The following is a 15,823-nucleotide window of genomic DNA, read 5'->3' on the forward strand; positions in this document are numbered from 1 at the left end:
GGTCTGTCCTAATATATGAAACAGAAGAAGAATATTCTGGTATGACATGTTGACAAAATTGACAGTTTTATAAGGTTTTAGCTGGAAGGAGGCACCAAATTTATAAAAAATTGTTTTGATTGCGATTTTCTGAATTAAATGACTTCTGGAAAAGATACAATGGGGTAAGTACTCTATTTTGTGTAAAACTTCTTTTTCAACAGTCAATTTTAATATTTTTATTGCCCTCATTAATCAATTAGTTAAAAATGACTTAACTTCCTTTTAATCCTAGATCAGTCTAAAATTAAGGCATCTTGTTTTTTAGTGAACAACCTATTTTTACATGCAAAGCGCATGTATTTCACATAGATCCAAAAACTAAACGTTCTTGGATGCCAGCTTCCAGCTCTGCTGTCAGTGTTTCATTTTTTTATGACTCTTCAAGAAGTTTATACAGAATTATTAGCGTTGAAGGTCAGAAGGCCGTGATTAACAGTACTGTTACCCACAATATGACTTTTACAAAGACTTCCCAAAAGTTTGGCCAGTGGTCTGATGTTAGAGCAAATACAGTTTATGGTTTAGGATTTTCTTCAGAAGCAGAACTTCAAAAGGTAAACTACTAAAATTAAACTAAGCCACTTTATTGTCAGATATTTCTTTTAGTTTATTGATAAATTCAATGAGGTAAAAGAAGCCACTAGATCTGCAATAAGCAAAGTAACTGCCAATGGAGGATCTGTTGTTACTCCTGTCACAAGTGCAAATGCTAGCCCCATCAGTGCCAGAGCTGCGACTGCTGCAGCTGATTCATCTACAGATAATCTACTTGAACCTCCAGGTATGTTAAACAAATAAATTTGTAATTGTTGTTAGTTGGGCTTCACAAAATCTGTTTTTCTATTTATAGGCAATGTAAGCATAAACATAAACAAAAATATAAGTATCTCTATAAAAGATCAAAATTTTTACTTGTTATTAATCTAAAAATCTGTTTTTGAATAAGTACTTTTTTAATCAAAATTGTTTGGTAAAAAGTGTAGTTGTAGATACAAATGATCAGATCTAAAGTTTAATCTTAGTTTACTCATAAAATGGTTTCAAATTTTCAAAACATATTTTGACCTTGACATATTATTAATTTTTATTTATTTATGGGATGTCCCCATTTTTACCAAAATATAACATAAATAGAATATCTTAACTATAACAAAAACACTAAAACTAAATATTAAATAATTATTAACTATTTTAAACAAATGATTAAATTAAAATAGATTAAATATTCCTGAAAATCTTTTTAAAATGAAATGAATATTCCAAGTTAAAGGTCTTCTAAAAAACTCATTGTTGATTCCTAACATACTCAGTCAAACAGTGCTTAAATCTGACAGATTTTATATCCACCAGTTCATAAGATTGACGAAAGTCATTTCCCAGTATCTGAATTTTGTTAAAAGGAGAGAATTTACCATAGTTTATGTGATAGTCTTTTATAGAAAACAAAGGCATGTCTCTAAGAATTCTAGTACTTCATCTTAAGTTGTTAAGACAATAAATCAGAACAGTCAGTGGTATGATCAAGTAGTGTGTAGAGAAAAACTAGATCACTGTTCTATAGTCTTCTAGGGAACTGATATTTAGCCTGTAGCTAGTTCCACCAAAGACATCTTCTTTAAGTTTAATCTAGAAAGACAAATCTGGAGAAACTTATTTTGAATTTTTTCAAGGGTGTAAATATGGTTTTAAAATAGTACAATGACATATATAGAAACTTAAGACAGGATGCTACAGATGAATTAAGATATAAAATTCTATATGTGGGTACAGAAAAATCTCGAAAGATATGTTGATTTAGTCTGGGTGTGACATATATGAAGCAAATGAGATAAATTATGTGATAGAGGAAGTCTTAAAGTATTTAGTGAACATAGAACATTAAGCATAGAGACCTACCAAATACAAAGAATTTTTGACTATTAAGTTCATAGTAGCAGCAGAAGAGAAAGACCAAGTTAGACCAGACATATCAATGAATGTTGATAATATTAATATGAACTAAGGTAGAAACATATTTATTATAAATAATGTAATTAAGGAAGCCAATCTTGTACATCAAAAATAATGATGATGTCAATTGATGATCCATTTTACAAGGAATATTAGGTATATGTATTGAAAAAGAGGATTAAAACTAATACTTAGTGCTATTGAATCATGACTTTAGACCAATTTCTATTTTACCCTTACCCATGTTGTGTTGGATTGAACCTGTTTATATATTTTGACTTAAAAATTTTGAAATATTATAAAAACAAGTCTGTGGGACCAAATGTGTCTCACATAAGGATTATTCTATTTAATGTTGACATTTTTGTGTCGTGATGACTGATTTCTTGCACTAAATGTGAATCGTGAAAAGTTCAGTACAGACGACAACCAGACAACAGGACCATTATACATCTTACTGTCCAACTTCACTTCAGAATTTTTTTCTTCTCCTTTAACTTCTGTTTCATCACTATAACTTGAATTGTCATTTTTGAATTTTTAATGTGTGACCCACATATAGGGCGTCGGATGTAGGTAATATAATAATATTAACGTTACATCCTACGAACTACATATGGGACATACAAAATTTAAACAGGGGCATATACTAAATGAAAAAATCTCGTTAGAACAGTAAACATGTTAAATAAATTTTCCATTTTATGAGTTGTGTTGGGTGGTGCTAGAATGGTGACATGATTTTGGAAGTTATACCATCATGCCAGACCTTGTCAAATGCCTGCGAGACATCTAGGAAGGGAGTGATACTATACTGAAGGGAGAATTGTTTTCAAGGGCATCTCTAGTTGTTCTGACTACTATATATATATTTACTTGATAGTACCAGGTTTTTGTCTAAAACCGAATTGGTAGTTTGGTATCAAGTTGTTTTCCAAGATAATATGTCTGATTCTAAGCATAAGGATTTTTTAAAAAGCTTTGCTATAAGATAAGAAGACTTATCAGACAGTATAATGAAACCTTATTTGGGCCTTTGCTAGGTTTTGGCACCAAAATTATTTTAGCTACTTTCCACATGACAGGAAAGTAACCAAATTTTATAATACCATTGAAAATAACTGGGTGCTTTTTTGTTCAATTTTGCAATCCTGTAATTTCCCTTTTTTTCAATTTTTTTGATCGGTGGACTCATCTGGTATGGGGCGTCCAGTTCGTCTAAAATGGGTTTTTGTCATCTAAATAAGCTTCTTTCTAATGAGGTTGGAATACAGACATAAGATGTTCCGCAAAATTGCTTACTTTGTCTTCATCAGTACGAGCCCAGCTACCATTGTCTTTTCTTATAGGAGTCTTAATTTTGTTATTGAGATTTCAGTTTCCTTACCTCTTTCCATAATGAGATGTAAACAGGATATGCAATGAATATTAGATATGAATAAATGGAAAATTGGAGAATCAGTTAAATGATACCCCATATTAGAGTATATCAGAGATAATATACTAAGAAAATATTTTCCTATAAAATGTATAGAAATGAAAATGTTTGTACTGTAGTATCCTTCCTCATAATATATGCTGTCTCTTAAACAATAATCTAGCCTTAGTGACACTTGCTTCCATTAATGTCAACAAAATTCAATATTGAAATCACCTGATCAAATTTTAGACCCTGTAAGATGATTTAATTAAGTATTCAATGAAATACAATAAATAAAAAAATATTACAACTATAAAAATAGAAACGGAAAAAGTCCGTGGCCAGATCAACTGCCTATTGATGTAAGAGCACATCCATGTACTCATTTTCTATTATTTTAAGGATATCAATAGTCAGTTGATCTGGCCCCGGGCTTTTTCCGTTTCTGGTGATCTTTAGTGCATACAATATTTTTTCTTTTGTAATTTCTATACTTGTTTCTCTGTCCTCGAAAGATATATCTTGTAGGTTTCCTCTTTCGTCGTCGAAGATCTCTTTCATATATTCTTTCCATCAGCATGTTATCATAGTATTTTCATTTTTATCTAAAAGAGTTGTGTTGTGGTTTCTTTTTTGCAGCCCTGTCATTTCTTTAACCTTTTTATGTAGGTTGAATAGGTCGTATTTGTTCTGAAGATCTTCTATCTCTTTACATTTTTCTTTACAGTAAGTTTGTTTTGCCTGTCTTATATTTTTCTGATTTCATTGTTAATGATTTTGTAATTGTGACTGTCTTTGTTCTTGGCTTGTCTTCTTTGGTCCATTCTGCCGAGTATTTCGTCGGTCATCCAGTTGTCTCTCTTTCTTATCAGTTCTTTTAATATCTCTTTGCATGGAACGAGGAGGCAGTTTTTTAATGTTTCCCATTGGTGGTTTATCTCATAGGTGTTAGGAAAATGTACTTTGTGCAAGAGAACTGAAATTAGACTTGAGAGTTAGGCTGGCAAGGTGATATATTTTTTCGACTCTTCTTTCCGGGATAGAAGCATGGACACTTAACGCGTCGACTACTAAAAAGTTGCTATTTAAATATTTAAGGCTACCTGCATTCTTCCAGATAGAACCTGGGCGAATTTTCCCCTGACGACGATTGCAATATCGTCAGCCTATCCTAGACAGTAAAAGTCTTTTGTGGACAGATTTTTGAGAAGATCATCTACCAAGGTTGCTTAAAGCAACTTTCGCTTAAAGCTGAAAGTTAACTTTCCTACTCCGAAAAAGGGTGACATTTTAAGTTTATGAAGCTCTTCTCGAGATTCAGAATCTATTGAGAAGGGTCCGTAAAATCCCCTCCTGTCTGAATGTTTGCTTACCCAGGCAGTCCATAGATGTGTCCTGAGCCCATGGTTACTTCTTAGTCTATTAAGGATCCTTTTGGACTCAAGATGTTCTCCATCTTCATCCCGCACGAAGACAGTGCATGAGTGCGGCTTGGTGATACCTTTCCCCTCCAGAGTCTTGAGAGATGCTTTATTGTAAGACATCCATATATATTAAGTCAACACTATATATACCACGCTTAACTGATTACTCTTTCAGTCTTGACATGTTTCCTGTCTACTTGTTCTTGTTTATTTCTAAACGAGTCTAAAACTTGCTTTTATGTTTTTACTTTTCACAACACTTTTAATGTTTTAAAATATTTTATCCTTGTTACAGGAAATTCTCTGATGCCTTCTGCTAACACGAAACCTGAGGATGATATGCCACATCCTCGAAGCCATTCCATTTCCGGCATGCAAAGCAACGAAAGTCCTAGCCACCAGGTGAAAATGGACAAAGGTCCTTATAATACCAGTCCAATAGATATGCAACTGAAATATGAAAATGACAGGTTGAAGTTAGCTTTGGCACAAAGGTGAGTGTTTTTTTTTCAAGTAATTATGTAGTAATAATCAGTGGCGGCTCGTGGCTACTAAAAGTGGCGGTGCATAAATAAATAAATTTACCAGTTACTGGATGAAAAATGATTTTTGTTTGTTTGTTTTTTGGGCATATTTTCATTAAAATTAACATTTATGTATAATTATATGACCGCATGGATAAAGAATTATGAAAATAAGGCAAAGAATAACAATATTGTATCGTAACAAACCGACAACAAGAACAAGACTAACAAAATAATAATTTTTTTTTAAATATCAATGACTTGTATCAGCTCATTTCGGTATTCATAATATTCACGTGATTGAAAATTCCATCTAGTTTGTGATGATCGTGGTATTCGTTTATGGACTATCTTATCCAATACTATTGTTCTTTGAGGTAATGTAGTAAAAAAAGAACAAATCCCAGTTAAATGAGCGAAAAAAATCTGAACAGATGCATTAATTGAAGCCGCACAGCTCATTATAAGATTCATCTGATTTGCATAGCAATGTACATAGTTTGCAAATGAATATTTATCTTTACTTAATTATTTTTTCTACCCCATTTACTACCCCATTTACACCCCCGCTCATTACTGACGCTCCATCATAACTTTGCGCTATTAACTTATTTGGCGCCTCACTGTTTAAAGGATTAATTTCATTTAAAATAGAATTTGCTGTTGGAATGCCGTTCTGTCCGGGAGGATTTACAAATTTACAAAATTTTTCTACTTACACACTTATTAGAGGCAATTTATCGTGATATAATGACTAACTCAAATTCGGTAGCGACATCTGTAGTTTCATCTGCAATTACAGCCAAATTATTTGATTTTTTAATTTCTTTAGACACCTCACATGGTAAACGTCAAGCATACAGTCCAAAATAGTTGATTTTATATACTTTTAGAGGTCCCTTTAAATACTGTTGCTTTATTAAAATGATCCTTTAAATATGTATCTAATTGAGAACTAAAATCTATTAATTCCCGAAAAACTCCTTTATTTGTTGATTCTTCGGTTTCATCATGACCTCGCAATACTAATTCTAATGCACCTTAACCTTATACAGTTTATAATAATGTTTAAAATAAACCTGTTTTTATCAACTTGTTTCTTCTGCGTAATAACATTTTGTCTATAAGCCGAACTTAACTGAGTCATTATATTTGATGTTCCGAGCTCAGAGAAACTAAACATATTTATATGTACCGTGAGTTTTTATTTTCTCGTAAATGTGCACTAAATCAATGATACTAGGTCTTGCCCATGTAGAACCGCCCCCAAACAAAACACATAAGAAACAGAAAAATGCATTTTGTTGATTACATCCACAAATCCAGCTATTTTTTAAATATATATTTCTATTAAACTTCCTTACACGGCCTTTAAAATTCGAAGAACTAGATATTGAAGCTTTCTCATCATCATCTTTGGCTCTACAACCCTGTGTGGGCCTTGGCCTGTTCAAGAATTAGTCTCCATTCCCCCCTATCTTTCGCCCTGGCTTTCCAATTTCTGACCCCCTAGATTCCTCAAGTCATCTTCGACTTGAGTAGCGAATGCGCTATATCCCGCTTTCTTGTACTCCTCCGTATATGTGCCTAAGTATTCTTCTTTCAAAGCGGCCTAACAGTTCTTCTTCGCTTTTTACCATAGCCCATGTCTCTGACGTGTATGTCAGGACAGGCTTAATAAGAGTTTCATATATTAGTATCTTGCTTTTTCTGCTAATTATGTGTGATGTTAAGAGCTGCTTTAGTCTAAAGTAAGCTCTGTTCGCCAGGTATCTTCTCTTAATTTCTACGCTTAGTAGGTTGCTGTTATTTAGTTGTGTTCCAAGATATATAAACTCCGAGACCCTTTCTAATGTGTGTGCTTGTGTCACCAGATCTTGTGGTGCCGCTATTTGTGTGCTGTTCGTGTTCTTCATGTATTTTGTTTTGGATACGTTGACCTGCAGTCCCATTGTCTTCGCGACTTCTTCTAATGTTTCAAAAGCCTGTATCAGCCCTTTTTTTGTTACTATGTCAATGTCATCTGCGTAGGCCAATATCCGTACACTTCTATTGATGATCGTACCTCTGGTTGTTATGCCCGATTTCTTTATGGCTCTTTCTATCGCGATGTTAAGCAATAGGCACGATAGACTGTCTCCCTGGCGTAATCCAGTATGTGTTTAAAAAGACCTTGACACTCTGTTTTGTACCTTGACTTTGCACTCAACTTTAGAAAGAGTTGCCTTTACCAATGTTATTAGATGCGACGGAATATCTAGTTCTGCCATGGCATTATAAAGTGCGCTTCTGTCTACACTGTCATAAGCGCTTTTAAAATCTATGAAGAGGTGGTGGGTATCGATTCCATATTCATATGTCTTTTCTAAGGTTTGTCTGAGAAGGAAAATCTGATCAATTGTTGACCTTTCTTTTCGGAATCTACATTGGTATTTGCCTATTTTTTCCTCGGAATATACAAGTAAACGATCATAAAGTATATAAGCCAGTACTTTGTAAGCCGTATTTAAGAGGGTAATGCCTCGATAGTTTGTGACATATTAGTGGATCCCCTTTCTTGTGAATAGGTATTATAATACCTACATTCCAATTGTCTGGGAGTTTTCTTTCTCTCCAAATGGATGCAACAAGTTTTATTATGTATTTTTTTAGCGCGTTTGCTCCATACTTGAACAGCTCAGGGAGTATACCATCTTCTCCAGGGGATTTGTTGTTTATTAACCTTTTTATTGCCTTGGCAACTTCTTTTGTTGGTATATTATTTTTCTCCCTCTCATCGTCTACGTCTCCACTGTGGTCATTTATGTCAGTCACTTCTCGGTTGCCTATATTTAATTTCTCCGCAAAATTCTCCGCCAATCTCTCCACTATTTGATCCGGCTCATTGATAATTTCGCTTCCTTACTTTTTATTATGGTTATTCTAGGTTTAAATTCTTTTCTGTTGTGGTTCACATTTTTATAAAATTTTCGCGCTTTGCTTTGTGAATTGAGCCTTTCTAGTTCCTATAGCTGGTTTTCTAAATGTCGTTTTTTCTTTTGTTTTAGTATTTTTTTCTCTGCTTGTCTCATCTGTTTGTACTCCTCTTGATTTTGTCTTGTCCTTCTGTTTTGGAGTTTCCCATATGCCTGATTCTTTTTTTGAGTTGCCCGTGCGCATTCCGCATCATACCATTCTATTCCCTTCCTTTCTTGTTTCTTCTTTCCTAAAACTGTTGTTGCTACTTCTTTCAGGATATTTTCGCACTCATTTCAGTAATTATCTATTTTTTCAACAGTACTACTCATTTAGTCTTCTAGTTTTTCTTTAAGTTTGTGTTCAAATTTTCTAACTATCTCAGGGTTTCATAGTCTGTCCACCTCGAATTTATCTTCTTTGGTTCCTTTACCTTTTTTGGCGTTAGAGATTCGTGCCCTTAGTTTAGCCTGGACCAGGGAGTGATCGGAGTCAATGTTTGCTCCACGTCTGGTACGTACATTCATAACATTGCTGTAATGTCTTGCGTCCACAACAACATGGTCAATTTGATTGATTGTGTTACCGTCTGGGCTAACCCAAGTGCCTTTGTGTATATTTTTACGCTCAAAGCATGTGGTAGCTATCACTATATTCAAGATGCATATTATGAAGATTAACACCACCCGCATTATTAAACGTAGCCTCGTCTGTCCACAAAATCTTTGACATGATATGCGGTTGTTCTTCTAGTAGACCTAACATCCAATTGCAGTAATCCAGCCTTGCATCAAAATCTCTCTCATGTAAACCTTGGTGGAGAACTACATGATAAGGATGCAGTCTAAAAAACAGAACAACAAATATTGGTGAAAAAGAAACCACTATGTTTACTAAAACTCAAAAAATCTTGAAAAATCCACAATTGTTTCACAAGATAAATCGTGCATAAGTATATTTAAGAAACGGATAAAAGCGCTGTGTTGCCGTTTTTATCGGAATATTAAAATAACAGTTGAATCTAAAGTTTAAAGGGAATTCCAAGTTTCTGACCTAAACGTTCACTTTATAATATGAAAAACCAACCTGTGATGTTTTAAAATCCTTAGAACAGTAGTTTTGGGTATGTTTAATTCTATAGAGATTTGCCGACTACTTATAATGTGGATTCTGTTGAATTAAAACAAGAACATTGATTGAATTATCTTCGATCATACCTCTACTACGTCGTTTAAAACAAGGACGACGAAAACTACCAGTTTCTCTTAATCTTCTTGCCTTTCTTTCAAATACTCTGCCATAATGTCTCCTGTCAGGATATCTTACAGAATATATACGTGAGGCAATAGCGGCATTTTGGTGATATTCGAAATAAACTCCAATCATATCATACAATTCTGCATTTGATATACTCATCACGAATTATTAGTGCTGATAATTAATTACTAATATTACCAATATTAATATCTATTGAAAAAAGTGCAATCTTCGATTCGAATTATAATATAACACTTCTTAACAATGTTTTGACTGCTGTCAATAAATAAACAATATTAACTCCCCATCAAATTCATTGCCGTAGCATACTTAGTTTCGAAAAAACTATTTTTAATCATATGAAATAACAATGATCAAAATAGGTATCAACATTAAGATTCTTCTGCTTAAAAAAATTTGAAAGTACCTACTGACTTATTTTTTAATTTAATTTATAGTACAGGGTGAATCAATACCATACTTACTTATGTTTATGCGTTTTTATTCATATCTCGAGTTGGACAAAAGCTATTAACATGCGGTTTGCGCCATTTTGTTACGAATTTAATCCAGTTCCATTATAATTTACAATAAATAGGTGTTTGCATTAAACATTTTGAAGAAAAACAAATTTTAATTTTTTGTATTCGAAAGTACCCTCTACCTATGACATTTAAAACTAAATGCAATTATTTTATAGTAGATGTAAATTAATTCATCCACACTCTTTCTAATGGCACTAATTTCGTTAAAATCGATTGATCCAAACCAAAGTTATAGGTATTTATCCACAAATACTTTCCCACTCTCCCCCACCCTTTATTTGAAAAAATAAAAAAATAGTACTTGAACAACTTTGTGCAGAATTTAGGCCTCTTTCTACTTTACTTATTTAACACTTGGTATAATTGGCTGTATTTCCCAAAAAATTGGTTTTCAAAGTTTTCTTCACAGTTTACCCCCCTAGCGGTTAACCCAGAAACTTGAAAGTTATTTCCAGCGATTTCTCTTGGCCACTTTTACTAAGGAATTTTTTTTCCTAAAGGTATAACATGAATAGTTTCTGATATATAGCCGAGAGATCGGTTTATTGGACCACCCGGTACAGTCGGGCTAAAATTGAATTAGTTATTACAACTAAAAATAGATACAATGCTACAGATCAGGTGCGCAGTTGAGTTTATAATATATGTTCAAACATCACTAATGTTTGTATTTTGAGAACGATTTCCGAAGTGGAAATTGAAACGTCAATAAACGTACTTTAACCTTTAATTATGGCTTATTCCCATTTAAATAGTAATTAATTAATACAAGTTAGTAATGTTGTCTTCAGCTCCACCACAAGCTTCATGACACGATCTGTAGTATTTGGAGCAGCGTATCCATTGTTGTCGGAAGAAAAAAATTCAAGGCAGTAGATGCATTTCACATCCTCTTCTTCTTGATCCATGTCATCTTCAGAATCAACAAATGGTATTTCTTGCTCACACTCTGATAATTCTGAAGAAATTACTTCTGTTTTCCTTTTTTTTTTGGATTTAATTTTTTCCTTGGGTTCTTTACGTAAATTAGTATCAGCGTTTATGTTTTCTTTCATTTTCTTTAACTTTCTGTATGTATTAGAGTCAAAGTTTACCACTTTCTTAACACCGCTTGCAGTTTGCGGCGATAGTGCTTCTTCAAGAGCTTTTTTATAAGGCGATCCCCTAATTAAAGCAGCTGTACCAGAATTCTTTCGTTTAATTCCTGATAGACCAGGTAAAACAGGCAAAGGTTTTAACTCAGTTGGTTTTACAAAATTGCTTATTTCATCAATCCTGGTAGTTATTCCACCAGGTTGAACAGAAACGTCCTGTAGAATGATAATGTGTTTGGGCTTTTCAATAGTATTTGGAAATTTATTTTCGTTGTTACTACTGTTAACGAGATTTCCATTGATGCTGTCCTTAAATAAGCTTTTCCAAACAAACCACCAATCTGGTACGGGGAAATTGTTCTACCGGGATTATTTCTTAACCAGTTTTCGATTTGTTGGCAATAATATGTCTTTAAAGGTCCCATAAAGGCTACATCTAAAAGTTGTATCTTATGAGTCGAGTGTGGAGGTAGGCATATTACAATATTATTTTGTCGAGCCTTATTAATGACATCCAAGTTTCCTGTGTGCGAGTAGTGATCATCTAAAATTAAAATGACAGGATCTTCGGCGGCTGGTTTAGTATAGGAAATAAAATGATCCATCCACTGCGTAAATAAGTAGGATTGAATCCACCCAGAAGGATGACATCTTCCAATTGCCCCAGGAGGAGGGGCTCCATCCATCAATTCTGCTTTAAAACTTTTTCTCGGGAAAATCATCATTGGGGGAATGTAATGCTCATTTGCATTCATACATATGACAACTGTCACAAGTGAACCTCTTTCCGAAGTTTTTAACGCCTCAGTTTGTTTTTTTCCTTTTAAGCCTATAGCTTCAGTATGCTTGTATTGAACTGCTGTTATCCCGGACTCGTCAACATTATAAATCCTCCTTGGATTAAATTTTATCTTTTTTAGTTCTGGTTCCAGAATATCATAAAATTTCTTAAGATTTTCTTTAGTAACTCCTTTGATTCTAGCAGCAGATACACCTTGTGGCATTCGAAAAGTAATAGTCTTGTTACGCTTTAAAAAATTCCTTAGCCATTTTCTCCCTGCAGTTGCCTTCGAGTTAGAAAATGGATGTGGCAAATTGTTGGCCAAAGCCAACTAAAAGCCTAAACGGCGAATGTCTGTTGAGGTTAAACCATAAAACCTCCTTTCAAATTCCAAGCAGTATTCAACCAACCCTTTTTCTAATGCTTCGGGAAGAACTGGCTTACGACCAAGAGTTGATTTTTCGAGGTATTCCAGTGGATTTTCTTTCTTGCAATAATATTCTAATGTAGCTTTTGGTACGTCGTATGCTTTCGCTGCTTTCAAATATCCTATCTCCTTATTGAGTAGGACCGAAATTGCAGAGGACATATTTGTTTTATTTCATTGCTTTCTTTTTTTAGAGGACATTCTGTAACAAAAACTTTCTTCAGTATAGATACATAAAAAACGTTCCTTATATTGGATATCCAATATTGAGAATACTTCTAGGTTCAATATTAGGCACATATCTAAATTACAGATTAGAATTTTTACAAGATAAACAGGCAAAGATTTCATGACTAAAACTACATAAATATGTCAACTTTAACATTCATTACACTGCCGATTAAAAACATTTAACTTTCTTACCTTATTTGAAATATTTTCAGCACTAAAACGAGGTGAACTCAAAAAATGTAGGGATGTGTGTTTCAATAAATTTGCAAGTATGCTAAGATGGTGGATCTTTAAATTCTACAGCGAGCTCTACGTTAAGTTTTGAACCATAATCCACAAGGAAACTAAGTTCATGTAGCTGGCTGTATACCATGTATCACAAAACATTTGTTAAAATCCTTTATAAAAGGTAAATAATTAAAAAACCCAATTGGGCTATGTCATGAAGACAAAACATTTTCGGAATCCATATTCCATCATCAGTGTCTAGGAGTACATGTTTTGAGCCACTAAATATTTGGTTAAATCCCGTTAAAAGTTATAGGTTACAATTTAGTTTGCCATATTACGTTCCCATGTTATCAAATCCACTGGTAACTTTAACATCCTAATATATAAGATTGAATAATGTAAACTAAATTGTAACCTATAACTTTTAACTGGTTTTTACCCAGATATTTAGTGGCTCAAAACATATACTCCTAGACAATGATGATGGAATATGGATTCCGAAAACGTTTTGTCTTCATGACATAGCCCAATTGGGTTTTTTAATTATATACCTTTTATAAAGCATTTTAATAAATATTTTTTAAATCATAGTCTAGCCATCTGTGGATAGATTGCACCTATTATTCCATTTGTTTTTGGAATAATTAGCTATCCAATATTAGGCGCTATCCTAATATTAGGCGAGTTTCCTCTATATAGTGCAGTCCGTTCTCTCGATAATCCCTGAACCAATCCATTGCATCTCTTAAATCGCTATTACATCGGATTTCATGTTATCCAGCTCTTGTATCAGCAATCTAAGAGCGCCTGAGATGTAAAGGGTTCGTACTTTCCATGTGCAAATCCGTCAAACGTTATCCTGTTGTCATTTACTAGGTCTTCGTGAATTAAACAGTCCTGCTTTTCCTATTTGTGCTTTCATACCAAGTTTTTTTAAGGGAAGCGGTCGTTAAACTTTTGCCCAACCCCTTAGTCTTCAGGAATCCCGCTCTCATCAGCCTTGACCCTGCTTCTAACTGGGGTTGGTTATCAAAATCTTCCACAGAGTTGCTCATTTTACCGGGGTTCACCATATTTGGCGCGAAATTGCGCAACCCATTTAACCCCAAAAATCGATATTATTAGCTCAAAATCCCAACTTGAGGAATGAAACAAATGAGTAAAAATACTTGTAGCGTGTACCTTTTTGCCCTGAAACAATAACAATGAATTTTTAAAAATCTCAGCCCGAGCGCCCGTCCTGTCATAAGTGCTTCATTAACAATTAAAAAACAATGTTTTAAAATGCAATAGGCCCAAAACACTTATCGGAAAATGATAGAACAAGGTTTGAACTTGAATTTGGGTTCTTGGTGAATTCAAAAATAATGTTTAGTACTTGCACTGTAGAGCTTGAAAACCGTAAGTTTACGTTTTTCTCAGTTTTAAATTATATTTATAACTCGAAAACGGTCAGGTTTACAAAAAAACTACAAGAGGCTTATTTGGTTCAGAATGATCTGAAATTTGAAGAACTTCTCGCCTGGGTGACCTCTTGAACTTTACTTTGGGGTATCTCATGAAAGTGATTATGCAAAAAAAATCTCATAGGAATATTTTTCCGAACGAACCCGAACTTTTTGCCTTGTCTCAGTATAACTGACCGGAATATGAACAAATCTCACTTTATTTTCTTTGTCTGCTTCACGTGTTGTATATTTTAAATTGACACTTACATTCACATTAATTCGCGCTATACCTTACACTCAGTTAGATTTAGATATAATTGTTAATTTTGCGGTACTTATTGAAATATTATAATATCTTGTCGTTTTTTACCAATATGTGCTTTGGTATTTTATTACTTTTCCTCTATAGTAATATGTTAATGCGAGCGTCACGGAAGCTTATTTCGTTGTCCTACTTCTACTCAGAAGCGCTTTGATAAGGCACTGTAAACAGTTGGAATAATCCATTTACTTGCATTTTTTGTTTATTTGAATTATCTATATATTCAACACGTGTTTATTAAAATTACACGTGTAATTAAACTAATAAATAAATAATAAAGTGATTTTATTCAATTTTAAAAATATTATTTAAAATTTAAAAATAGAGAAAACATGGTATGAAGCTTCGCGCTAGTTTACAATACCGCTTACTTGTAACCTCGGAAACCTTTTTTGGATAGTGCTAGAAAGGTCACCAATGGAGACACTGCGGACGGCAACCAAATGGTTGGTGGAGAGCGAGTCGTGGGTTCGAAACTAGCTTTTGGAACCGGGAATGGGTCCAATGGACGAAATAAGTACAGATAGACCAGGATGAGATATATTAGAAAAGATACAAAAATAAACAAAAAGATAGATGAGTAAAATTACCAAAGATAAGATAAGATAGAAAATGATTCCAATGATTCCAAATGAAAACCAAAGATAAGGAAAGATATTTAGGTTCTAAGACCAACTCCAAGGAAAGATATCAACGTTAATTATTAAATAAATTTGGTCAACACACTACATAAACAAATAATAAATATATTAGGTGGACTCCGTCCACCTACTTACCTACGAAACTTAATCAGCCTGATCTTACTCCTTGTCGAAGGTATAATAATAATTTAATGTAGTAAGCAAATATTCAGAGGTACTATTTGATCAGGAAACTTATTATGAGTCGAGAAATAAAATTCATTGATAAACAAAACATTATATTCAACAACACAATTATATAGGCGGCTGTATGTAAACAAGTAAAAAAATGCACCATCAATTAATGAATGGCTGTATACATATAGAAACAAACAGTATGATGATTAAGAAATACCTTTACAAATACAGTATAATAAAATCATGCACAAATTAAATTATCAGCGAAGAGAGCCTGATAATATTTAAAAAAAAATTCCTCTAAAGCTGATAGAAATCGCTGTTTATGGACTTATCTCGAGATAACGGGTACAA

The 15,823-nt window shown here is 33.5% G+C and overlaps 1 protein-coding gene across 1 annotated transcript in view; it reads left to right on the plus strand.

Annotated features, from left to right (window-relative positions):
• The first annotated feature begins 12 nt into the window (after positions 1 to 12).
• Positions 13 to 15,823, plus strand: part of homer (protein) — a 102,174-nt gene continuing 86,363 nt past the window's right edge. Inside the window, exons 1-4 of the mRNA XM_072535039.1 lie at positions 13 to 164; positions 308 to 596; positions 649 to 823; positions 5,132 to 5,330. Of these exons, the coding sequence (XP_072391140.1) occupies positions 139 to 164; positions 308 to 596; positions 649 to 823; positions 5,132 to 5,330 (689 nt within the window). The 5' untranslated portion in view covers positions 13 to 138. The remainder of the gene's footprint in view (positions 165 to 307; positions 597 to 648; positions 824 to 5,131; positions 5,331 to 15,823) is intronic.

Source organism: Diabrotica undecimpunctata, chromosome 6 (assembly GCF_040954645.1).
Source record: "Diabrotica undecimpunctata isolate CICGRU chromosome 6, icDiaUnde3, whole genome shotgun sequence".
Classification (NCBI taxonomy): domain Eukaryota; kingdom Metazoa; phylum Arthropoda; class Insecta; order Coleoptera; family Chrysomelidae; genus Diabrotica; species Diabrotica undecimpunctata.